General features: G+C 39.0%; 1 protein-coding gene across 8 annotated transcripts in view; it reads right to left on the bottom strand.

The window, feature by feature from the left end:
- The window catches only part of EPS15 (epidermal growth factor receptor pathway substrate 15), a 155,859-nt gene that overhangs the window by 51,061 nt on the left and 81,892 nt on the right, over window positions 1–22,906 (bottom strand). For all 8 annotated transcript variants that reach the window (XM_036256498.1, XM_036256495.1, XM_036256500.1 and 5 more), the window contains one exon: window positions 15,506–15,578. In XM_036256498.1, the coding sequence (XP_036112391.1) occupies window positions 15,506–15,578 (73 nt within the window). The remainder of the gene's footprint in view (window positions 1–15,505; window positions 15,579–22,906) is intronic.

The raw sequence follows: 22,906 nt of genomic DNA, 5'->3' as shown, positions 1-22,906 counted from the left end.
ATGATGCCAAGGCATGACATTTAAATTGATTGGAAGAAACGAGAACTATTCAGTAAATGATGCTGAAATATCCATGTGCTCCCCCCCCCCAAAAAAAATTAAACTATGTCTCTAATTGATACCAATCAGAAAATAAATTCCAGGTACACATTTAGACCAAAATGTGAAAGACAAACTTTAAAATGTATAAAAGTAAATACAGATCTCAGTGTAGGAAAGGATTTCTCAAAACACACACACAAACAAATGATTTTGGAAATGCTATACTTATCCATTTATCTATGTTCCAGGCCTTATGTTTAATGATAAAAACTACAGAGATTTTTTTAAAAATACAATGGGGCCCTGGCCAGTTTGGCTCAGTGGTTAGAGCATCGACCTGCGGTCCAGAGAGACCCAGGTTCAGTTCCCGCTAAGGGCACGTACCTTGGTTGCAGTTTGTCCCTGGCCCTGGTTGGTCATGCGGGTGGCAGCCATTCGATGTGTCCCTTTCACGTCGATGTTTCTCTCTCTCTCTCTCTTCCTCTCTCTCCCTCCCACTCTATCTGAACAAAAGATGAAAAAATGTCCTCGGGTGAAGATTTAAAAAATAAAATAAAAATACAATGGGAAATCTCTGTTATCTTCTGCTTAATTTGCTGTGAATCTAAAATTTTTCTAAAAACTAAAGTCAATTAAAAAAATACAAGGGAGATAGATGAAAGCAGCCATTGTCATCATTACCACCATGAAACATAGTAGCGAAAATAGACTGATATCCTCTGACAATTGCATTCCTCATCTGAACCACAGAATGGTACATTACTAGTATCTCTGTGGATGTACATGAGAGAGGTTAATTCGTTATATATAAATGATTCCATAGGGAATTAAGACTTAGTTCTCTCCAGGAACCATAGAAGAAAGAAGAGGAGATTGATAACTCTAAGACACATTGGCAAGAGGTGGGCCGAGATCTCAAAGATGGTGAAGAAAAGTTATAAATGCAAATTTTTAAAATAATTTTAATAACATACTATTCAAAGGTCCCAATAATTATTTATCAGAATATCCAAGAACAGAAGAAAAACTTGGAAAATTTCTGGATTATTTCATTTTATTCAAGACAGCACAGCATCATCATAATAGCAAACACTTTCAATAGTGCTTATAATGTACTAGGTACTCTTCCAGGCTTTTTACATATATTAACTAATTTATAATCTATATGACAGATCTATAAGGTAGGTATAATAATTATTCACATTTTACAGATGAGAAAACCGAGGCACAGGTGGTATACTGTCTGACGTTACAGTTAGCAAGAGACAGATTCAAACTAGGTTCTGCCTCCAGAGTGCACTCTTAACCACTATGTTATACTGTCTGTCTGTAGACTAAATGTCTCATACATGTGCCACTATTTTTCAAATACAGGCATACCTCAAAGATATTGCATGTTCGGTCCAAACCACTACAATAAAGCAAACGTTGCAATAAAGCAAATCACATGGTTTTTTTGGTTTCCCAATGCATTTAAAGATTATGTTACTACTATACTTCAGTCTATTAAGTGTGCAATACATTACGCCTTAACGAACAATGTGCATATCTTTTTTTTTTTTTTTTATCCTCACCCGAGGACATTTTTCCATTTTTTGTACAGATAGAGTGGGAGGGAGAGAGAGGAAGAGAGAGAGAGGGAAACATCGATGTGAAAGGGACACATCGAGTGGCCGCCACCCGCACGACCAACCAGGGCTGGGGACAAACTGCAACCGAGGTACATGCCCTTAGCGGGAACCGAACCCGGTTCTCTTCGGACTGCAGGCGGACGCTCTAACCGCTGAGCCAAACCGGCCAGGGCCAATGTGCATATCTTAATGTAAAAATACTTTTTTGCTAAAAAACGCTAACCATCATCTGAGCCTGTTGGAAAAATGGCACCAATAGAATTGCTCAATATAGAGTTGCTACAAACCTTCAAATTATAAAAATTTTAAAAAATGCAATAGCCCTGGCCGGTTTGGCTCAGCGGTTAGAGCGTCGGCCTGCGGTCCGGAGAGACCCGGGTCGGTTCCCGCTAAGGGCACGTACCTTGCTTGCAGTTTGTCCCCAGCCCTGGTTGGGTCATGCGGGTGGCAACCACTGGATGTGTCGCTTTCACATCGATGTTTCTCTCTCTCTCTCTCTCTCTCTCTCTCTCTCTCTCCCTCCCTCCCTCTCACTCTATCTGAACAAAATATCGAAAAATGTCCTCGGGTGAGGATAAAAAAAACAAAACAAACAAACAAAAAAATGCAATAATATGTGAAGCGCAATAAAAGGAGGTATGCCTGAATATGTAGATGCTTCTGTGATTAAATAAAATTTTGAATAATGCTTTTTATAATTGCTTTTCATCTTATGCTTTCTCAACCAACTCATTAAATCTAAAATGTAACTATCATACTACTCTCTTTAAAAACTTGATTTAAAAGGGCCAGCACAATGATATCATCATGAAAGACTTGTCTAAGTGCCCTCATTCATGAGTCTATGTGATTACAGATTCATAATGGAGAGCACTATACTTTATCATTAATTTACCAGCAGCACCTAAATTTTTCTCAAGCCTAAATTTGTAACCTTACCTACACTGTTAACTGATCCATAGTAAAATTCAGAGATACTGCTTTATATATGCAACTGGCAATGGCTCTCAATAAACACATCCTAGCTTTCACTGTCCCTCCCTTGATTCATAATTGTTTTTTCGGCTTCAGTTTCTTCCTATTCCATATGTCCAACTTTCTTTTAAAATACCTCATTGGATATGAGGATTCTTCGATCACTCTGCTACTTCAAAAATATATGATGGTTTCCTCTTATCTGCAGAATAAACTAAAACTAGCTACAAGACATATTAGAACCTTCAAATCTGGACCCCAAGTTACTCTTCTTCTACTACCTTCTTTTTCTTACATTCACCTGTGCCCACCCTCAAAAGACTCTCTTCCTTTTCTAAGTCATTTTCCTCTCCTTTTAAGGCCCTTCCCCATCACTAACTGGAAACTCACTAACTACTCTTAAATTTGGCCCAGACAAATTTAATCTCCTCTGACCCACCTTGAACTTCTTTTATTTTGTGCTCTTACAGCAGTTTGTACCTAACCTCTATTATCACGCTTAGTATACTGTATTATAAATTGTTGAAGGACAGTGCCAATCTCTCAACCTTTTTTGGGGTTCCACCTCTAGTACAATGCCTAGCACATTCCAAACAATGATTAAGAAATGACTGATAACTATCACAAGGATTCTAGTATCTGGGAGAAACTATTGAGAAATGTGCCTGAGGCTGACAGAAAGAAAGGATGTGTTCTTTTAACATACTGGGAAAAGTTTCACTCTCTATTCAACCTATAGCTAAATATTAATACTAGCCTCAAACTGATCTATTGATAAAATGCCCTTTTTATTTATTTATTTATTTTTAATTTATTTTTTTTTTATCCTCACCAGAGGACATTTTCCCATTTTTTTGTTCAGGTAGAGTGGGAGGGAGAGAGAGGAACAGAGAGAGAGAGAGAAACATCGATGTGAAAGGAACACATCGAGTGGCTGCCACCCGCATGACCGACCAGGGCCGGGGACAAACTGCAACCAAGGTACCTGCCCTTAGCGGGAACCGATCCCAGGTCTCTCCAGACCGCAGGCCGACACTCTAACCACTGAGCCAAACTGGCCAGGGCTAAAATGCCCTTTTTAAATTAAAATACCTAAATTCCTATTCATGATTTTTATAGTGTGTAGATGAAGACTGATTTGATATTTAAAATTCCCATTATATGGAAATAATCTTTACTGCCTTAGCATGTTACTTTGTCATATACCTTTCTTGTGTTTTTAACTTTATACATTTGTTTTATACATTATATTATGGACTATTCTTACTCTTTAGGAAGGCAGAACAACTGCTTCACTTTAACACAGTAGCTTGAGTAACTACAATGATTTGAGCAATTCTTATAATTCAATTATAAAAGATTTTAAAGATTTAAAAATTTTATTTATTGATTGATTTGAGATAGAAATATCCGTTTGTTGTTCCACTTATTCATGCATTTGTTGGTTGATTCTTTTTTTTAAAAATATGTTTTTATTGATTTTTTTAGAGAGGTAGGAAGAGATAGAAACATCAATGTGAAAGAGAAACATCAATTGGCTGCTTCTTGCACGTCCCCTACTGGAGATCAAGCCTGCAAGCTAGGCATGTGCTCTGACCAGGAATCGGACAGGGAATCGAACAGGGACCTCTCAGTCCATGGGAAAACACTCATTCCACTGAGCCACACCGGCCAAGCCAATTATAAAATATTTTAAGAGTGCCACCTGCCGCCCTGGCTGGTTTGGCTCAGCAGTTGGAGCATCAGCCCGCAGACCAGAGAGTCCTGGGTTCGGTTCCCGCTAGAGGCACGTACCTCGGTTGCAGTTTGTCCCCAGTCCTGGTTGGGGTCATGTGAGTGGCAATCACTCGATGTGTCTCTCTTGTATCGATGTTTCTCTCTCTCTCCCTCCTGCTCTATCTGAGGATGAATTAAAAAATGTTCTCGGGTGAGCCCTGGTCGGTTTGGCTCAGCGGTTAGAGCGTCGGCCTGCGGTCCTGAGAGACCCGGGTTCGGTTCCCGCTAAGGGCATGTACCTCGGTTGCAGTTTGTCCCCGGCCCTGGTTGGTTGTGCGGGTGGCAGCCACTCGATGTGTCCCTTTCACATCGATGTTTCTCTCTCTCTCTCTGTTCCTCTCTCTCCCTCCCACTCCACCTGAACAAAAAATGGAAAAATGTCCTCGGGTGAGGATAAAAAAAAAAATGTCCTCGGGTGAAGATTAAAAAAAAAAAAGTGTGTCACCTGCAAATCTAAAGTAATTTTATTATTTTGAGAATAATTCATTGTAAGTGCTTTATTATATTATATATAGCAAATATATAGTAAAGTATATAAACTTATTATATAGTTTATATATAATGATATGCTGGCTCAAAAACAATTTTTAAAAATACTGGGGAAAAAAATTTTTTTTTCCCTTTCCTTTAATTAAAAATGTTCAGAGGTGGAAATAGAAAAAATATGTTACCTATCTCTATCCTCAAATATTATAGTCTGATTTCCCATCCTCTCCTAAACCCCCCAAAAAAACGTTGGACTTCACATCTGTAATAATATGTATCCTTTATAATTAGATGTAATTTGATATCTCTACTTTTATTGTAAATCTAATAAAGAAAAATAAAATTTACCTTAAAAAGTCATATAATATAAGAAAAATGTCTAGGACATAATGCTATTTCTTAATAGCTGAATACAAGGCCTGAATCACAAATATAAAGCCATTTATGTATACTCAGAAAATACAAAAATATTAATGGTTCTCTCTAGAATGTGAAATTGTGGACTTTTTTCTTTTTATATTTTTCTGTATTTTACAAGATTTTTATGCCACTGCCCCCACCCCCCCACCCCCATGACTAGGGCAATGGCAGGTACTCCTAGCAAACATATCATCTATTGCACTAGGATAATTTTATCTTTCCCTTATGATAGCCCATTGGAAAAATTCTCTCCTGAATCTGCACAATCTCAGCACTATCAAATGTCATCTCATCCAGTGAGTGACTGATAACATTTGCAGATGGCTTCATAGGTAGGCTCTATTTTATTTCTTCTTCTCTTTTTCAAAACATTTCTTTATTGCCCTGGCCAGTTTGGCTCAGTGGTTAGAGCGTTGGCCTGCGGTCCAGAGAGACTTGGATTCGGTTCCTGCTAAGGGCACGTACTTCGGTTGCAGTTTGTCCCCGGCCCTGGTTGGTCGTGCGGGTGGCAGCCACTCGATGTGTCCCTTCATGTAGATGTTTCTCTCTCTCTCTCCCTTCCTCTCTCTCCCTCCCACTCTATCTGTACAAAAAATGGAAAAATATCCTCGGGTGAGGATAAAAAAAAAACAAAAAAAAACATTTCTTTATTAATTGTTTAAATTAGAGTTATTTTCTTATTCATTGCCATTCTTTGCCCCCCCCAGTATATCTGAGAATTGTTTTCATATTGTGTTGTACAGCTATAGAAGTTACATTTTTACCTTGCACTTCATGTAATATTTATTTCATTTTTTTGTAGTTTATATTTTGGTTCCTGTATTGCATTATTAATGATATTAATGAATTTTCTCTTAAAAGAGAACTTTGTGTTTAAGGTGAACCTAAGACATGGTTTAAAATAGGTTGACACTGACAAACTTAAGGGCTTTGAAGATTTATTTTTCAGACAATATTATTCAAATTCTTAAACATTAAACAAGGTCTGTAAAACTGGGCTTCATCTGAGTCTCCCACTTCTTCTATCTTAGCTGTTTTGCTATTCTGATAATTTAGAAAAGTGAAATGGTGTAACTAAACACGTTAATGAAATTCATCTAATGTCTTCCTGTCCCCCCTAGGTTCTAAATAAAAAAAAGCTAGCTTCACCCTGGCTGGTGTGGCTCAGTGATTAGAGCATGGGCCCTTCCTTCCACCAAAAGGTCATGGGTTTGATTCCCAGTCAAGGGCATGTAGCTGAGTTGCAGGTTCCAGCCCTGGCCCCAGCACATGTGAAGGAGACAACCAATCGATATGTCTTTTACATCAATTCTCTCTCTTCCCCCCTCCTTGCCTCCCTTTCACTCTCTCTAAAAGTCAATGGAAAAAATACTCTCAGGTGAGTATTAACAACAAAAAAAGAAGTCAGCTTTATCAATAAAAACTTACCTGGGCAAAACTTGCCTTAGCAAAAATAATTTTATAAGTTGAATTAAAGGATCCTGCAACTTTTGTCTATAAGAATCCCGTATGAGCCCAGCCGGTGTGGCTCAGTGGTTAAGCATCGACCCATGCACCAAGTGGTCGCTGGTTCAATTCCCGGTCAGGGCATATTCCCATGTTGTAGGCCCGGTCCCCAGTGGGGAGCATGCAGGAGGAGGCCAATCGATGTTCTCTCCCATCGATGTTTCTATCTCTCTCTCCCTCTCCCTTCCTCTCTCTCTAAAAATCAATAAAGAAAAAATATTTTTAAAAAAAGAATCCCATATGATCTAAAATGATCCTTCACATAGATAACTTTTATTTTTTCTATTATATAAATTTTATGTAAGTACTCGCCTGCTGTACAAAAAAAATTAACAGTACAGTTAACTGAATGTTCCCTTGATCATTCCTCCTATCCTAGACCCTTTCCTAAAAGCAACACTGGTCAGCAGTTATGCCCTATTTTCCATGATCATGCCTTACTTGCCTACCTGTGCCAGCAAAAGAAAGAAGGACAGCAGCACTTACAGAATGGCAAAGATGAAGTGAACAAGACTACTGAAATACAGTTCCAAGGTTTGTTTTAGATAAATACCAAAACTAGCCACATCCAAGGTTCTTCATCCAGGAATGAAGAAGTCCTTGAGATGGAATCTTGGCTTCATTTAAAAAGAAAACTTCAGCTCTGGCTGGTTTGGCTCTGCGGTTAGAGCATCGGCCCATGGACCAATGAATTGAGGGTTTTGAATTGAGGGTTTGATTCCAGTCAAGGACATGTACCTTGTTGCAGTTCGTCCCCTGCCCTGGTCAGGGTTGCACAGGAGGTAACTAGTCAATATTTCTCTCTTTATCTTCCTCACTCGCTCTCTCTCCCTCCCTCCCTCTCCATCTGAAGATAAATGGAAAAATATCCTCAAGTAAGGATTAAAATAAATAAAAAGAAAATTTTAGCCCTGTTCAGTTTGGCTCAGTGGTTAGAGTATCAGCCCATGGACCAAAGAGTCGTGGGTTCTATTCTGGTTAAGGGCACGTACCTCGGTCGCAGTTCAGTTTCCTGGCCCTGGTCACGATCCTGCGGGAGGCAACCAATTTCTCTCTCTCTCTCTCACCACCCCCCCCCCCAAAATATGAAGATAAATGGAAAAATATCCTCGGGTGAGAATTTTAAAAAAAAAGAAAACTTTAAGGAAACTGTCTAGTTTTCTAGAAATCACACAAGTTACTGAAAACTCATTCCCACCCCTCATACCCCATGATGTACTACAAGTGTTGTGAAAATAAAATTAAAACAAATACATAAAAACTTGTAGTTAAACAGTAAATTAATTCATTTTAGCAACTCTAGTCAGTTATATAATTGAAAAACATAACTTAAGTACTAAATTCCACGAAATATTAATCACACAAATATGTTTGTATATTTCATATAAAATACAGAGTAAAAAATAAACAAAAGGACACTAATTTATGAATAAAAAACTTACTTATATTTAACTGATTAAAAAACTTTATAGATTAAACCAAAACTAGAAATTAGATACTTTCATTATGTTGACCTAATTCTCAAAATAAAAGTTACAGAAGTATTTTTAATATAAACAATTATCAACTGTACTGAAAGATTTTAAGTCAAGGAATAGAAAAGGAGTCTATTAAACTAGGATGGGTGTTACAAGACCTCACTAACAGCCTACCTTTATTTCCCAATCATATGCTTCCCAGCATGTTCTAAGAGCATTATCACTAGGAAAAGAATGGTGAGCTCATGTATCTAATTTTATTTCCACCCAAAATAAGTCATCCCTCTTCATCTAAGAAAATAAACACACAGCCCTGCCCAGTTTGGCTCAGCGGTGGGAGCATTGGCCCGTGGACCAGAGAGTCCCGGGTTCAGTTCCCACTAGGGGCACATACCTCGGTTGTGGTTTGTCCCCGGCCCAGGTTGGGGTCGTGTGGGTGGCAACCACTCGATGTGTCTCTCACATTGATGTTTCTCTCTCTCTCTCTCCCGCCCCCCTCCCTCTCTCCCTCCTGCTCTATCTGAAGATAAATGCAAAAGTGTCCTCGGGTGAGGATAAAAAAAAAAAAAAGAAAGACATAAACAACTAACTGAATTAAAATAAAAAAACAAGCCCTGGCCAGTTTGGCTCAGCAGTTAGAGCGTCGGCCTGCAGTCCAGAGAGACCTGGGTTCAGTTCCCGCTGAGGGCATGTACCTCGGTTGCAGTTTGTCCCTGGCCCTGATTGGGTTGTGTGGTAGCAACCACTTGATGTGTCCCTTTCACGTCGATGTTTCTCTCTCTCTATCTCTCCCCCCCCCCACTCTATCTGAACAACAAAAATAATAAATAAAAAAACAAGAACCATGGACAGTTACTATAAATTACTGAACCTTTACTGATAAAGTATAAATAATTTGGAGCTTCTTTTACATGTGGGTAATTCGAACACAATGAAAAAGTCTGACTCTTCATAACATGTACTGTGCTACCAATCCTTTTTGTCTGTGGTTTCTGAGTGGGACTTGTCCTGTTTTTAACTTCATGCATAAAATTGAATGTATTAATTTATATTGCCAACTGCTTCCTTAAAATTATCTCCATGTAACACAACCTTTTTAAAAAAAATCATTTTAGAGAGAGAAGGCGGGGTGGAGAGAAACAGCAATATAAGAGAGGCTCAATGATTGCCACCCCAACTGGGGACCAAACCCAAAACCTGGGCATATATGCCCTGACTGGGAATCAAATCTTTTGGTGTATGGGACAACACTCCAACCAACTGAGCCATACCAGCCAGGACCCATTTAACAATATCTTTTTTTTTTTTTTTTTATCCTCATCTGAGGACATTTTTCCATTTTTTGTTCAGGTAGAGTGGGAGGGAGAGAGAGGAACAGAGAGAGAGAGAGAGAAACATCGACGTGAAAGGGACACATCGAGTGGCTGCCACCCGCACAACCGACCAGGGCCGGGGACAAACTGCAACCGAGGTACGCGCCCTTAGCAGGAACCGAACTCGGGTCTCTCAGGACCGCAGGCCGAGGCTCTAACCGCTGAGCCAAACCGGCCAGGGCAACAATATCTTAATCAAATACAGTAAAAGATGTGATCCAAGGTACAATTTCTAAGCTTAAGGAGCTCATAATACAGGCTAGAAGATACTGGAATCTAAACACATACACACTGAAATAACAAAATATGGTAACATACTGAACATGTCATAAAGCAGATATACTCTATAGTGGAATTTCCAACACAGGAAAGACTGGTGTATACTGAAGGGACAGAGAAGAAAAAGCTTAAGAGAAGTGGTGGGATTTGAACTGGGCTTTAAGTTATGAGTGGAACTCACATAAGCAGAGAAGTAGGAAACATTTTAGATTGCAACAACAAAAAGTATAAGAATGGGAATAAGAAAGAATGTGTAGGTACACAGTGCAAAAGCAGAAAATAAAATAATAAGTAGTGCCCAGCTGGTGTAGCTCAGTGGTTGAGTATCAACCCATGCACTGAGGGTGGGACAGGGGTCGCTGGTTTGATTCCCAGTCAGGGCACATGCCCAAGTTGTGGGCCCAATCCCCAGTGGGGAGCATGCAGGAGGTGGCCAATTGATGTTCTCTCTCATTGATGTTTCTCCCCCCCACCCTTTCTCCCTCTCTAAAATCAACAAAGAAAAAAAAATTTTTTAATAAATAGTAAAAGAGGAGGGTATCTCATCTTTTTTTCTACTTCCAACACACCCATGAGGTATGACATTCTCCCATCATTAACAGTAGCAGTGGCAGTAAATATTTTCACATATGAGAGCCATGATACTAAAATTAGTTCAGGGCCCCAGCCGGATGGCTCAGCTGTTTAGAGCATTGTCCATACACCAAAAGGTCGTGGGTTCAATTCCCAGTTGGGGTGTGTATGGGAGGCAAACAACCGATGCCCCCCCCCCCATAAAGCAATAAACATATCCTCAGGTGAGAATTAAAAAATAATAATAATAAATAAAATTAGTTTTGGAAGAAGGCAAGAAGAGGATGGGATAAGCACTTATGCTCTGACTTTAAATTTTTAGGTGTTAGGTGCTAACGGTGGCAGTAGTGAGAAAGAAAAACATTGGCAGAAATAGTAAAGTCTGATGTGGAGCTTGACAATGAAGGGAGAGTAATAATGAGTTGACAGTATTATACAGAATACTGTGAATAGAACATCTACTAAACTTTTACCCAGTGCCAATCACCGTGAAACACTTTACCTGCATTATCTTATTTTATTCTTACAGCAACCCTAAGTGTTTGGTGTTTTTATTATCCCACGTTACAGAAGAGAAAACTAACTTGTAGAGCAGTTATTTAGATATAAAAACCTAGAAAGAGCCAGAACTAGGAACTAAATTCAAGTCTGTTTGATACCAAGTTGTTCCTATAAACGTCTATGCAAAACAAGAAAGCAGACATATGAGGGTGAATTTCTAAATATTTGCTGACTACTCAGAAGAAAAAAAATTTTTTTTTTTTAATCCTCACCCGAGGACTTTTTTTTTCATTTTTTGTTCAGATAGAGTGGGAGGGAGAGAGAGGAAGAGACAGAGAGAAACATCGACATGAAAGGGACACATCGAGTGGTTGCCACCCACACAATCCAACCAGGGCCAGGGACAAACTGCAACCGAGATACGTGCCCTTAGTGGGAACTGAACCTGGGTCTCTCTGGACCGCAGGCCGACGCTCTAACCACAGAGCCAAACCAGCCAGGGCCAGAAGAAAAATTTTAATAAAATTGTATATAGGTAGTTTAAGGTAGAAAAATTAGAAAATAAGCACTAGGAGTTACAATTACTTCCAGATTTTAATTATCCATGTTATTACTACCATCTCCTCTTAACAAGCCCAAACCATAAACATTTGAGATAGAACTATCTTTTATAGCCTTTCCCCTTGGATCACTTTGAGCCTAATTTCTCCATAGCACATGATAAATTAGCAGTATACCTCATGAGTCAAGAGCAGTCATCTCATAAAATTTAATTTGAGGTTAATCACTGGCTTGGTTTCCAAGGAAAAAAATCTTGAACTAAAAGTTTTCAATATGTATAGTTCATGGGACTACAGACATAAAACAAAAATTTAGAATTTAATTATGTAGCAGATATCTTCATTTTACTGAATTAGGAAGACTATATAAGTGCAAAACAAACAAAATGTAACTGGTCTTTTGGCCCTTTGGTCACACATAAAGAGGCTTTGAAAATTTGGTTTGTAGCTTAAGATATGAGCTCATATAACTATTTGTGACTTTATAAAGAGATAAGGCCCTGGCCGGTTTGGCTCAGCTGTTAAGAGCGTCGGCCTGCGGTCCAGAGAGACCTGGGTTTGGTTCCCACTAAGGGCGCGTACCTCGGTTGCAGTTTGTCCCTGGCCCTGGTTGGTCGGGCAGGTGGCAGCCACTTGATGTGTCCCTTTCACATCAATGTTTCTCTCTCTCTCTCTCTCTCTCTCTCTCTCTCTCTCTCTCTCTCTCTCTCTTTCCCCCCTCTTTCTCCCTCCCACTTTACCTGAACAAAAAGTGGAAAAATGTCCTCAGGTGAGGATGAAAAAAGAAAGAGATAAGCAAGAACACTCAGAAAAACCAAGTGTGAATTAGGCAGACACTCACTGATAGGTCAAAATGTCCTTACTTCCCTGATGCCTTCATTCTGGCACTTCTCATTAGCATCTACATTATGAAAGTGGGGTCAGAAAGAAGCAGTGAAGTTCACATTCTTTAATTCTGCTATTAATAGCTCCAAAAACTGTCTTTTGCCAGAGAAATTAGAAAATAAGCACTAGGAATTATAATTACTTACAGATTTTATTTTTTATTTATTTATTTTTTATCCTCATCCGAGGACATTTTCCCATTTTTTTGTTCAGGTAAAGTGGGAGGGAGAGAGAGGAACAGAGAGAGAGAGAGAAACATCGATGTGAAAGGAACACATCGAGTGACTGACACCTACACGACCAACCAGGGCCGGGGACAAACTGCAACCGAGGTACGCACCCTTAGCGGGAACCGAACCCAGATCTCTCAGGACCACAGGTCGAAGCTCTAACCGCTGAGCCAAACCGGCCAGGGCTAATTACTTACAGATTTTAATTACCCATGTTATTACTAGTCTGTGCCTCGTTACCAATGGGTAAATCAGAGTTAATCCTATAGGTAATGAAATTTACATATTACCACATCTGAGTAAGTTGTCTTGTGCTTCAGAAAATTGAAAATGATCACTAAAATAAAAAGTTTTAATTATTTGTAGATGTCAATTATCCATGTCATCTTAGTCTAGTGTCTCATATTGGAATGGAATGAGTAATAGATCTACTAATGCAAATGGAATAAGTAATAGATCTACTAATGCAAACTCAGTATTTTTATTGATTGATTGATTGATTGATTGATTGTTAATCCTCACCTGAGGATATTTTTCCATTGATTATTAGACAGAGTGGAAGGGAGTGTGTGTGTGTGTGTGTGTGTGTGTGGTGGGGGGAGGCAGGGAGAGACATCGAAGTGAGAGAAACACATTGACTAGTTGCCTCCCACATGACCTCCACCAGGGCTGAAAATAGCAAGCAAGATATGTGCCCTTGACTGGGAATCGAACCTGAGATCCCTTCGTCTGTGGGCCAATGCTCTAACTGCTGAGCCAAACTGGCCAGGGCTACTAATGCAACATTTTAATCCAGCATTCCTTTGCTGTGAACATATGTTTGACCATTACAACTTGGTCTGTGCCAACTATGCTCCAAGATGTCTTTTATTTATAGCACCCAAAGCAAAAATTCAAAAATTTAGAATTCTTATGCCAATTATACATCTAGATTTAGCAAAGCTTACAGTTTAACATATACCTTACCATCACCACTAAGTAAAGAAGGATAAGCAAATCACAAAGAAATTTTGACTGACAACAAAATTGTAATTACAAGAAATCAAATAGTCAAGGATAGCACACTTAGCCTAAAAGGAACATTGTAAATTTTAGTATTTGTCCAAACTGGCTATTTAATTCACAGCCTCAGCCCTGGCCAGTTTGGCTCAGTGGTTTGAGAGTCGGCCCGAGGACCGAAGGGTCTCAGGTTTGATTCCCAGTCAAGGGCACGTACCTCAGTTGCAGATTTGATCCCCAGCCCCATAGGGTGAGGGAGACAACCAATTGTTGTGTCTCTCTCACATCAACATTTCTTCCCCCCCCACCACTCTATCTAAAAAATCAATGGAAAAATATCCTCAGGCAAGGATTAACAAAAAAATAAATAAAATAAATTCACATCCTCAAAAGATGCAGTAGGGAAAACCTATAGGTAGATGTATACAAATAACAAAATATTGTCTATCAAAATAAACATTATCTGGTTACATTTATATGCTGTCAAAGATTATATCAGAAACTGTATCTATTTCTTCAGAATGAGAAAACTTCTCTCAATTATTTTATAATCTTAAACTATTTTTAGCAATAACTGTTCAAGTCTGTGACTCTTTTGCATTTCTGAAAAAGCTAAAAATTTGCACTAAAATAATGTAATAGAGGTAATTCCCCATTTCACAACCACAAAGAGAAAAACATTAGTGATGATCTCCTGACTTCTGCATCACCTTTAGGAAAATCCCAGTGTATGTAATAAATACAGTCTTCCAACATAAGCATCAACTTCCAATAAAAAGTCTCTCTGGCTTCTTCCTCAATACCTCAGTAAATCATTCTCCTCACCCAAGCACAGTCCACTGGTAAACAATCTCTGGTGAATGTCTCACATCAGAACAAAACAATGGATCTAACCATTTAGAGCTTTTACCCATTTAAAACTGAAATAAGCAGGGAAATCCAACATACGAGTAACATGTTAAGAAATGCCCATCTATGAGCTGTTACTGGCAACTGCTACCAAAGCTTTTACACCCTACGTCCTGTATGTACTGGTGCAGCATTCAGGAAACAGTGCCCCAGTAACATGGTCACATGCATTGCTTACTGTTCTAACTGCAATACTGCCCAGTTTTCTGTATTTTTAATGTTTGAAATACCCCTTTTAGTGTCATTTCCCAATCAGAATCTGAGATTTTATTGTCTTTTCTATTTTATTTGAAAAATGAAGCTACTTAACATAGCACTTAGTGAAAATGAATTAAACTGCTTTATGCCAAACTTTAAGATATCCTGGCTACTAAGCAACTTATAAAATATTATTTTAAATTGTTCCATGCAATTTCTCATCCTACCAGTATTATGAGAAACAGATCTTGAAAATAGTAGGTCTCCTAGCTAACAAAATTTCATTTCTCTGAAAAAACAATTTGTGTTTTCATGATGATGATGATGACGACGACGACGACAATAATTTCACTTACTGAATTTTATTGGTGTGACAATATTTACATCTTAAGTCATTCAAACTTAGCTTTAATAATATAATATGCAGTTAAATATTATCTTTAAAATACTTGCACAATTAGAAATTTATGCTGAAAAAATACTGCTTTCTCACTGCAGTAATTTCTCTTCAGGCCAGAATTCAAAGAAAAACACATAATTTACAAAAGATAACTATATCATATATATAATCAGTATTTCTTGATCTATTCACCGACATCAGAACCATCATATAGTAAATGACCCTATACATTTAAAATATATTCTAAATCAGAAATGTAATACTGAATTTCACAGCTCACATACCTGAACCTCGCTTGTCCTCTGTTTGAGAGTATCTTCTTTCTCCTTAAGGTCCTGTTCCACATTATTCTTTTCCCTAGAAGACCAGCAAACAATGCAAGAATATTTGAGAACATCAGCTACAGCTGGTATGGTTATCCAGCCTCCTAATCCTGAATCGCTTTTTAAATACATAGTGAAACATTCACTTTTTAAATGAAGGGCAGATTTTTCTACCCTCTTTTTATTTATGGAACAGAAATAAATATAAGCTCTGTTTGTTAAAAAAAAAAAAAATCGCTTTCTCACTAAAATGTGGTGAAATGAGAATAGATTAAAAAAGACAGAGAAAAATAATCAATGAAACACTCAGGTTTCACTGATCTCACTGTTGCTAGGAAATGCTGTCCAATGAAAATTGCTGGTGAAGAAAAGGAGGGGTTGCATCAGTTCTGTAAGCTTAACCCTTAAGTACAACTGCTAAATCAAATGAAAATGGCTAACAGAAACAGCCAACAATATTAAGGAAAAGGACATTTACTGAAGTGTAATGTCCCCTTAAATTACTGATGTGTATCAATTTTAGAATAAAATATAGAGAAAATGGAAAGGATTGCCAATAAACACATAGGCCATTTGCTCTAGCAAATACATCTGCTAAAAAAAGCTATTTTAGATCACTGATCAATTCAAATGATCAAATATATAGAACAATGTACACTAAGTGAAAAAGGATGACATTAGCATTTATCTTGCTATTCTTCAGAAAGAACAAGCTAGGATCCCCTTTTACTCTGAAACATCATTTTCTAAATTCATACATGATCCATCAGAACTAGATTCCTAATGAATGAATCCTAGCAATCTTAGATTCAGAATTACAAAATAAAGCTATTTCTTTCAATGTAATAAATTTAACTGCTGTTTGTACTGAAATCACACACACACACACACACACACACTACTCCCTTTTCTTTCTTTTCCACAAAATGAGAGAAAAAGCCATAGAACTCTCCAATAATACACTTTTGGGGTGGGAGAAAAGGTAAAAGAAGGCAACATGAAGACGGGAGGATGGCATTCAAGAAGTCCTCCAGACTAGTACTGCCAAGTTTCCCCTTAAAGCTTCATGAAGGTATTTCAGTTTCATCTCATATATAACCCAAACATAAGCTCAGGCTCCACTAAACTGTAGCATAAAGGAAAATGAGACAATTACACCAAAGAAGATACTTAAGGGGCAATTGCATGCTACATTTGTATTTCTCACCTTTTTGAGGTGAGATTTTAAATATAGACGAAACGCAACTGTTTTGAGTATGTAGGTACAATGTTCTTAAGATTTGTGCGGGAGAAAAAAAGTACAAGAACAAAGCTATTTTTATACTTTTACTTTTAAACACTTGAGATGACCAAGGAGCTCACTGTTTCTCAGATGTGTCACAATGTGGGTCACAATGTCGTGGGGATTTTAACAGTCCCTAATGATCATGGCAGCCCATTCTTCCCATACCTCAATCTACTTATTATACAAAAGTCATATCCTACTACCAAGCCTTATTAAATTAGGCAAAGTTGAGAAATAGAAAAATCTAAACATACCCCACAAAATCTGCAAGCTCAATCCTGAATGTTTTTTTCTTTCCTCCATATATGAAAAGTGTTTCCAGTCCTACTGCAGCATGTCAGAGAGAAGTCATACAAAAAACTAGCCCCTTTCCCCCATCCCACATCCTCAGGCATTCCACACAATGTCAACATCAATTCAGCTTCTACTTTCCAACAGTAGGAAAAAAAGAAAAAGAAAACATTACAAAAAAAAAAAAAAAACATATCATAGATCAGCAATACATACACTAATGTGGGTGTTTGTACTCAATCCTTTCTGCTCTGCTGTTAACTGCTTTACTGGCTGTGTCTGCTCAGAAAATCTAGTGTACATGCATAAAAAACAGGGCTGCAAGAAGGCAGCAAGCTGACTTAAAGTAGCCAAGATACACGAATAGGAGAGCAAAAGAAAGAAACTTACTTGGTGAAAAAAGGAAAACAGATAACAAAGGACTCTTAGCTCTAACAGGCAAACACAGTCTATGCTTGGGTAAACTGAAGGAAGCTTAGAAAGTACAAATTCCTCTTCATAATTTTGGGTGTGGAAGGGGTGGGAAACAGTGGCAATGTCTACAAACAGATCTTGAAAACCATTCCCAACTAAATACAATATGATTAATTTAGGCATTGATTTCTCTTAGTACTGAAATCAAATTTAACCTGTGATCTACTTTTATCTAGTAAAATTCTGGTCTCATTAATTTCTTTTATTATCAAAACCAAGTAGTATAACATACACTACTAAACAGAAAATCTAAAAAAATAATAAAATTGCCAGCTATATTGCTTTCTATAAAAAACATTACAACTGGGGAAGGCAGGAAGGGGTTGGGAGCGGAAATGAGGGGGTCAATGGGAGAAATGAGGGTTGGGAGCGGAAATGAGGGGGTCAATTTTTTTATCCTCACCCGAGGACATTTTCCATTTTTTGTTCAGGTAGAGTGGGAGGGCAAGAGCAGAAGGGAGAGAGAGAAACATCGACGTGAAAGGGACACATCAAGTGGCTGCCACCCGCATGACCAACCCGGGCCAGGGACAAATTGCAACCGAGGTTTGCGCCCTTAACAGGAACCGAACCTGGGTCTCTCTGGACCGCAGGCCGACACTCTAACCACTGAGCAAAACTGGCCAAGGCTGTAATACTTTCAACAATAAAAAAATAAAATTACAAGTGAAAGTCTGTCTTATAAATCAGACTGACAATCAAATAATTTCCTCATTAACACAGATTATAATTTCAGAGATGCCAAATTGTTATTCTGTAGTATTCCACAGACTCTTAACCTCTATAGCTATCCTTCTCATTTCGGGCAAGTAAAAGTCTGTAAGCACATTTAGGTGCACTAAGAATGTTTGGCCATATGCTTTACTTCTTTCAAATGAACACATTTTTCAAAGATCATAGACACATAACCAATGCAATGAATTCTGTTTAACATTAGTAATTTAAAAGTTTAATTCTTTTCAAGAGTCTGCACAATAAAAAATAATATTTATATGCAGTTTTCTAAGAAGCCCACCAACATATATGGATAAGAAAGACACAAGAGCCCTGGCCAGTTTGGCTCAGCAGTTAAAGCATCAGCCCACAGACCAAGGGGTCTCGGGTTCAATTCCGGTCAAGGGCACGTACCTCAGTTGCAGTTCAGTCCCGGGTCTGGTCGGGGTTATGCAGAAGGCAACCAATCCATGTGTCTCTCTCACATCGATGTCTCTCTCTCTCCCTGCCCCCCCCCCCCCAACACACACACTCCATCTGAAAATAAATTGAAAAATATCCTTGGGTGAGGATTAAAAAAAAAAGACACAAGATATATTCCAAAAATAGGTATGTGAATATTTTGCTCAGAGCACAACTCATCTTGGATGTCATGAGAGGAAAAGCTATTGCCTTCACCTTAGTAAATTCCAAAAAGGAGAAATGTAATGATCCTACACATCCTCTATTTTAGACTATCTTTCTGGCCCTATTCACTCCAAGATGCCGGTACAACCTATGGAATCCAGGAATACCAAAGCCATAAATAAAGAAAGGCCAAGGATAGAGCTCCCTGGTGTTCCAAAGGCTGACTATTCTCATTCTGTGGAAACTAGTATCTGAACCAGCAAGGATAGCAAAGCCCAAGCTAAACTTTCAAAAGTATAAAGTTATAACCACATAAACCTACTATGAAGTAGTCAAAAGCTATTCACAAGAACAGTCAGGCTCAGGACCCTGACTTCATGCAATTCACTTCCTTTTGTCCAGGCTCTGTTTATGGGAAAAAGGAGTGAGCCACCTGCCTTAATTTTTATATAATACCAACATTTTCAGAGAAACAGAATTAAATCACCTTCAAAGTCCTTTCCAGCTCTGGCCCAGTGGCTCAGTGATTAGAGGGATGGCCTGTGCCATGAAGTGTCTTGGGTTCCATTCCCAGTCAAGGGCACATACCTGGTTGCAGGTTCAATCCCAGGCCCTGGTCAGGGGGTGCATGTGGGAGGCATTCAATTGATGTGTCTCTCTCACATCAATGTTTCTCTCTCTCTCTCTCCTCGTCTCTCCCTCCCTTCCACTCTCTCTAAAAATTAAGTGGAAAAAAATATCCTCAGGTGAGGATTACACACAAAAAAAGTCCTTTCCATATATACAGTTTTATGTTTTTTTCCCCTAAACATAAGCATCTATTATTTTCCAACCAGAAAACAATAAAAACTAGAAACCAGTTGAAAACTAGAAAGTTGTGAAACACATGAAGGTATATTTTTTCAATCCTAAGACTTACATATAAAAATCATATGAGGTACATTTAACTTTAAAGATACTCTTATTATTGAGTAGCTTAATTGACAACAAATCTCTCTAGCAAGCAAACACAAAAAAACATGCTATTCTCATTATGTAGTCTTCAGTAACGCATGAGGGTCTTATGAAAAGCAAGTAAAATGGGCTAAAACTGGAGAACTGGATTCTAATCTGCTAGGCTGTGAAATAGGTTTACTGACTCAATTCAGGTCACATAAACTTTCATTTTCCTATTTTTCATTATGAAGATGCTAATATCTCTATCATCTTAAGATTTACAAGACAAAATGTACAAGATGACATGTAATTAGGGAAAAAAGTAGGCTTTGAGCTTATGCTCTGGTTGCTTTTTACTTGTACTAAAATTACTTTTAATTATAAATAACATTGATGGAGTAATTTTTAAATTTATTAAAAGGAATTATGAGTTACAAAAGAGTTTAGAAAATGATCTAATACACAATTATAGAATATGTAATTACTGAATCTCTACCCCCAAATCTTGTCTAAATATTCAAAATAATCCAAGGACTCTCTACTATTAGCAACTCATTGTATGATTTTCAAAGCATAAGACTTAGAGTAAAATAGTCCAGAATTCAAATGCTGACTCTGCCATAGGAAATAACATCTGGCTGTGAAAACTAGAGGGGATTCTGTCCATTCTGTCCTCCAGGGAGAGAGAGGAATCAGCTAGAAACGCAGGTGCCCTCTTAAAGGGCCAGCGCACAAAATCTTATTCACAGCCACTCACCCTGGGTTCTGTTGGAGGGAGAGGACTGAAGTTATGTGAGGACCAGGTTGTGTGGCTCCAGAGAGAGAGCTGAAGGGACAGCCACCAGGGTACCTGTGCTAAGTCCCTCTCCCACTCCACCAACAGACATCATCTTCCCTGGATAGAGCACTCCCCTCCAAACTGAAAGGGCCTGGAGAAATATAATAGCCCCTCCCTCTGACTAGTTCATGCCCTGCAGAGGAGTAAGCTGCCTGGGCCCTTGCTGTACACTTTTCTTGGAGGACTCATAAGGGCAAACTCAGGGGGTTTCAGAAACTGAGTTGTGTGATCCTGGGGTTTGGGGGTACCAATTCCACCCACATGCACTGATACTAGTGCCAACCCTCTAAAAAAGATCCACTAGCCCCACTCTCCTGATTCCTGGTGGACCTAACCTGCAGCCCTACAGAGGAGTCAGCTGGCTGTGGATAACTTGGGCCCTCAGGGCAGATTCTCATGAAAGACTTTCCAGGAGGGAAAGGCTGAGCTGTGTGGCTATAGGGCAGGGGCCATTTTTCCCTTGTACAACCAAGAACACTACAGTTCCTGTGCAGAGCCCTCACTTCACATTGCCAAATCTTGGTCTTTCTGGGTCTCATGCCCTCACCCTGATGAATCCTCAAGACCCCAACCCACCACAAAGGTCTCCAGGCACCTAGCAGGTGGTGTCTGACCTTGGTATACCCTGAAACTCTTGCTGAGTGGCCTCAGTCCCAGCACTAGTACCGAGTTTGAATCTATATCAATTTAGTGAACATCCCTCTGCCCTACCTAGTCACTCACTGAGAACCTACCTCATACTACTCTGTTTCAGTGATTGAGCCTAATAGGCAACAGGCAAGCCAAGGTTGATCTCTGGGTGCCTTAGGCATTTTGCTGACCTCCTTGGGCTCAGTGCTGGTGTAAACCAGCTTTGGTGCCAACCAGCTTTGGTGCAGTTTGGCCCCTCCCACATACACTCAGGCCCAGCAGAGGCAGCCACAAATTGCAGATCACTTCGTAGCTCCAAACAGGTAGCTCAGGGCCAGTCACAGACAGTGCCTGATATTGACCTGCACCGAAGTCCCACCCAAGAAGCCCTAGAATCAACATATCTGGTGGCAGGCTTCAGACTACATCTGAGCATGACCCAATTAGCTCCACAAGCAGTATACACAAAGGGAGATCTCAGCAGGCACAAAACCCTGCTGGGGAAAATTCTGCTTTGTGGAGACAACCCCCACACAACAGCTTGTACACTGTGGTCAGGGTCGTACACTGTGCTTAGGGTCAATCCTCATAGGCAGCACGAGGGTCGATCTCATCTGCAAATGGGCCAACCACAATCAAGAATCAACTACAGCCCAGCTGGTATGGCTCAGTGGTTGAGCGTAGACCCATGCACCAAGAGGTTGCCAGTTAGATTCCCAGTCAGGGCATATGCCCAGGTTGTGAGCCAGATCTCCAGTGGGGGCATGCAGGAGTCGGTCAGTGGATATTCTCTCTCATCGATGTTTCTATCTCTCTCTCCCTCTCCCTTCCTTTCTCTCTAAAATCAATAAAAAAAAATAAAAAAAAAAGAATCAACTACAACAAGAGGGTTCACATAACCTACACAAGGGACATTCCTTGAACACCTAGCTCAGGTGATCAGGGAGACTGCATCACTGAGCCTCACAAGACACCTACTACATAAGAACACCATACCAAGATTGGGAGGCATAGCAGACTTACCTAATATACAGAAACAATTACAGAGAGGCAATCAAAATAAAGGAGATAAAGAAACATGTCCCAAATAAACAAAACGAGAAATCCCCAGAAAAAGAACTAAATGAAATGGAGGCAAGCAATCTATCAGATACAGAGTTCAAAAACAGTGGTCATAAGAATGCTCAAGAAACTTAGGAGAAGAATAAATGTATTCAGTGAGAACTTAAACAAATAATAAGCATAAAAAAACACACAGAAACCTTAAAAATGTCAGAAATAAAGAATACAATTCTGGAATGAAGAGTACACTAGAAGAAATCAATAGCAGGTTAGATAAAGCAGAGCATCAAATTGGTGATCGGAAATACAAGGTAGCAGAAAACGCCCAATCAAAGCACAAAACAAAACAAAAAACAAAGCACAGAATTTTGAAAAATGAGGACAGTATAAGGAACCTCTGAGAAAGCATCAAGCATAATAACAGCCGCATCATAGGGGTACCAGAAAGAAAAGAGAAGAGAGAGCAAGGGATTGAAAACCTATTGGAAAAAATAATGACTCAAAA

The sequence above is a fragment of the Molossus molossus genome, unplaced genomic scaffold (assembly GCF_014108415.1).
Source record: "Molossus molossus isolate mMolMol1 unplaced genomic scaffold, mMolMol1.p scaffold_m16_p_12, whole genome shotgun sequence".
Classification (NCBI taxonomy): Eukaryota; Metazoa; Chordata; class Mammalia; order Chiroptera; family Molossidae; genus Molossus; species Molossus molossus.
This window is presented reverse-complemented; position numbering and strand designations above follow the sequence as displayed.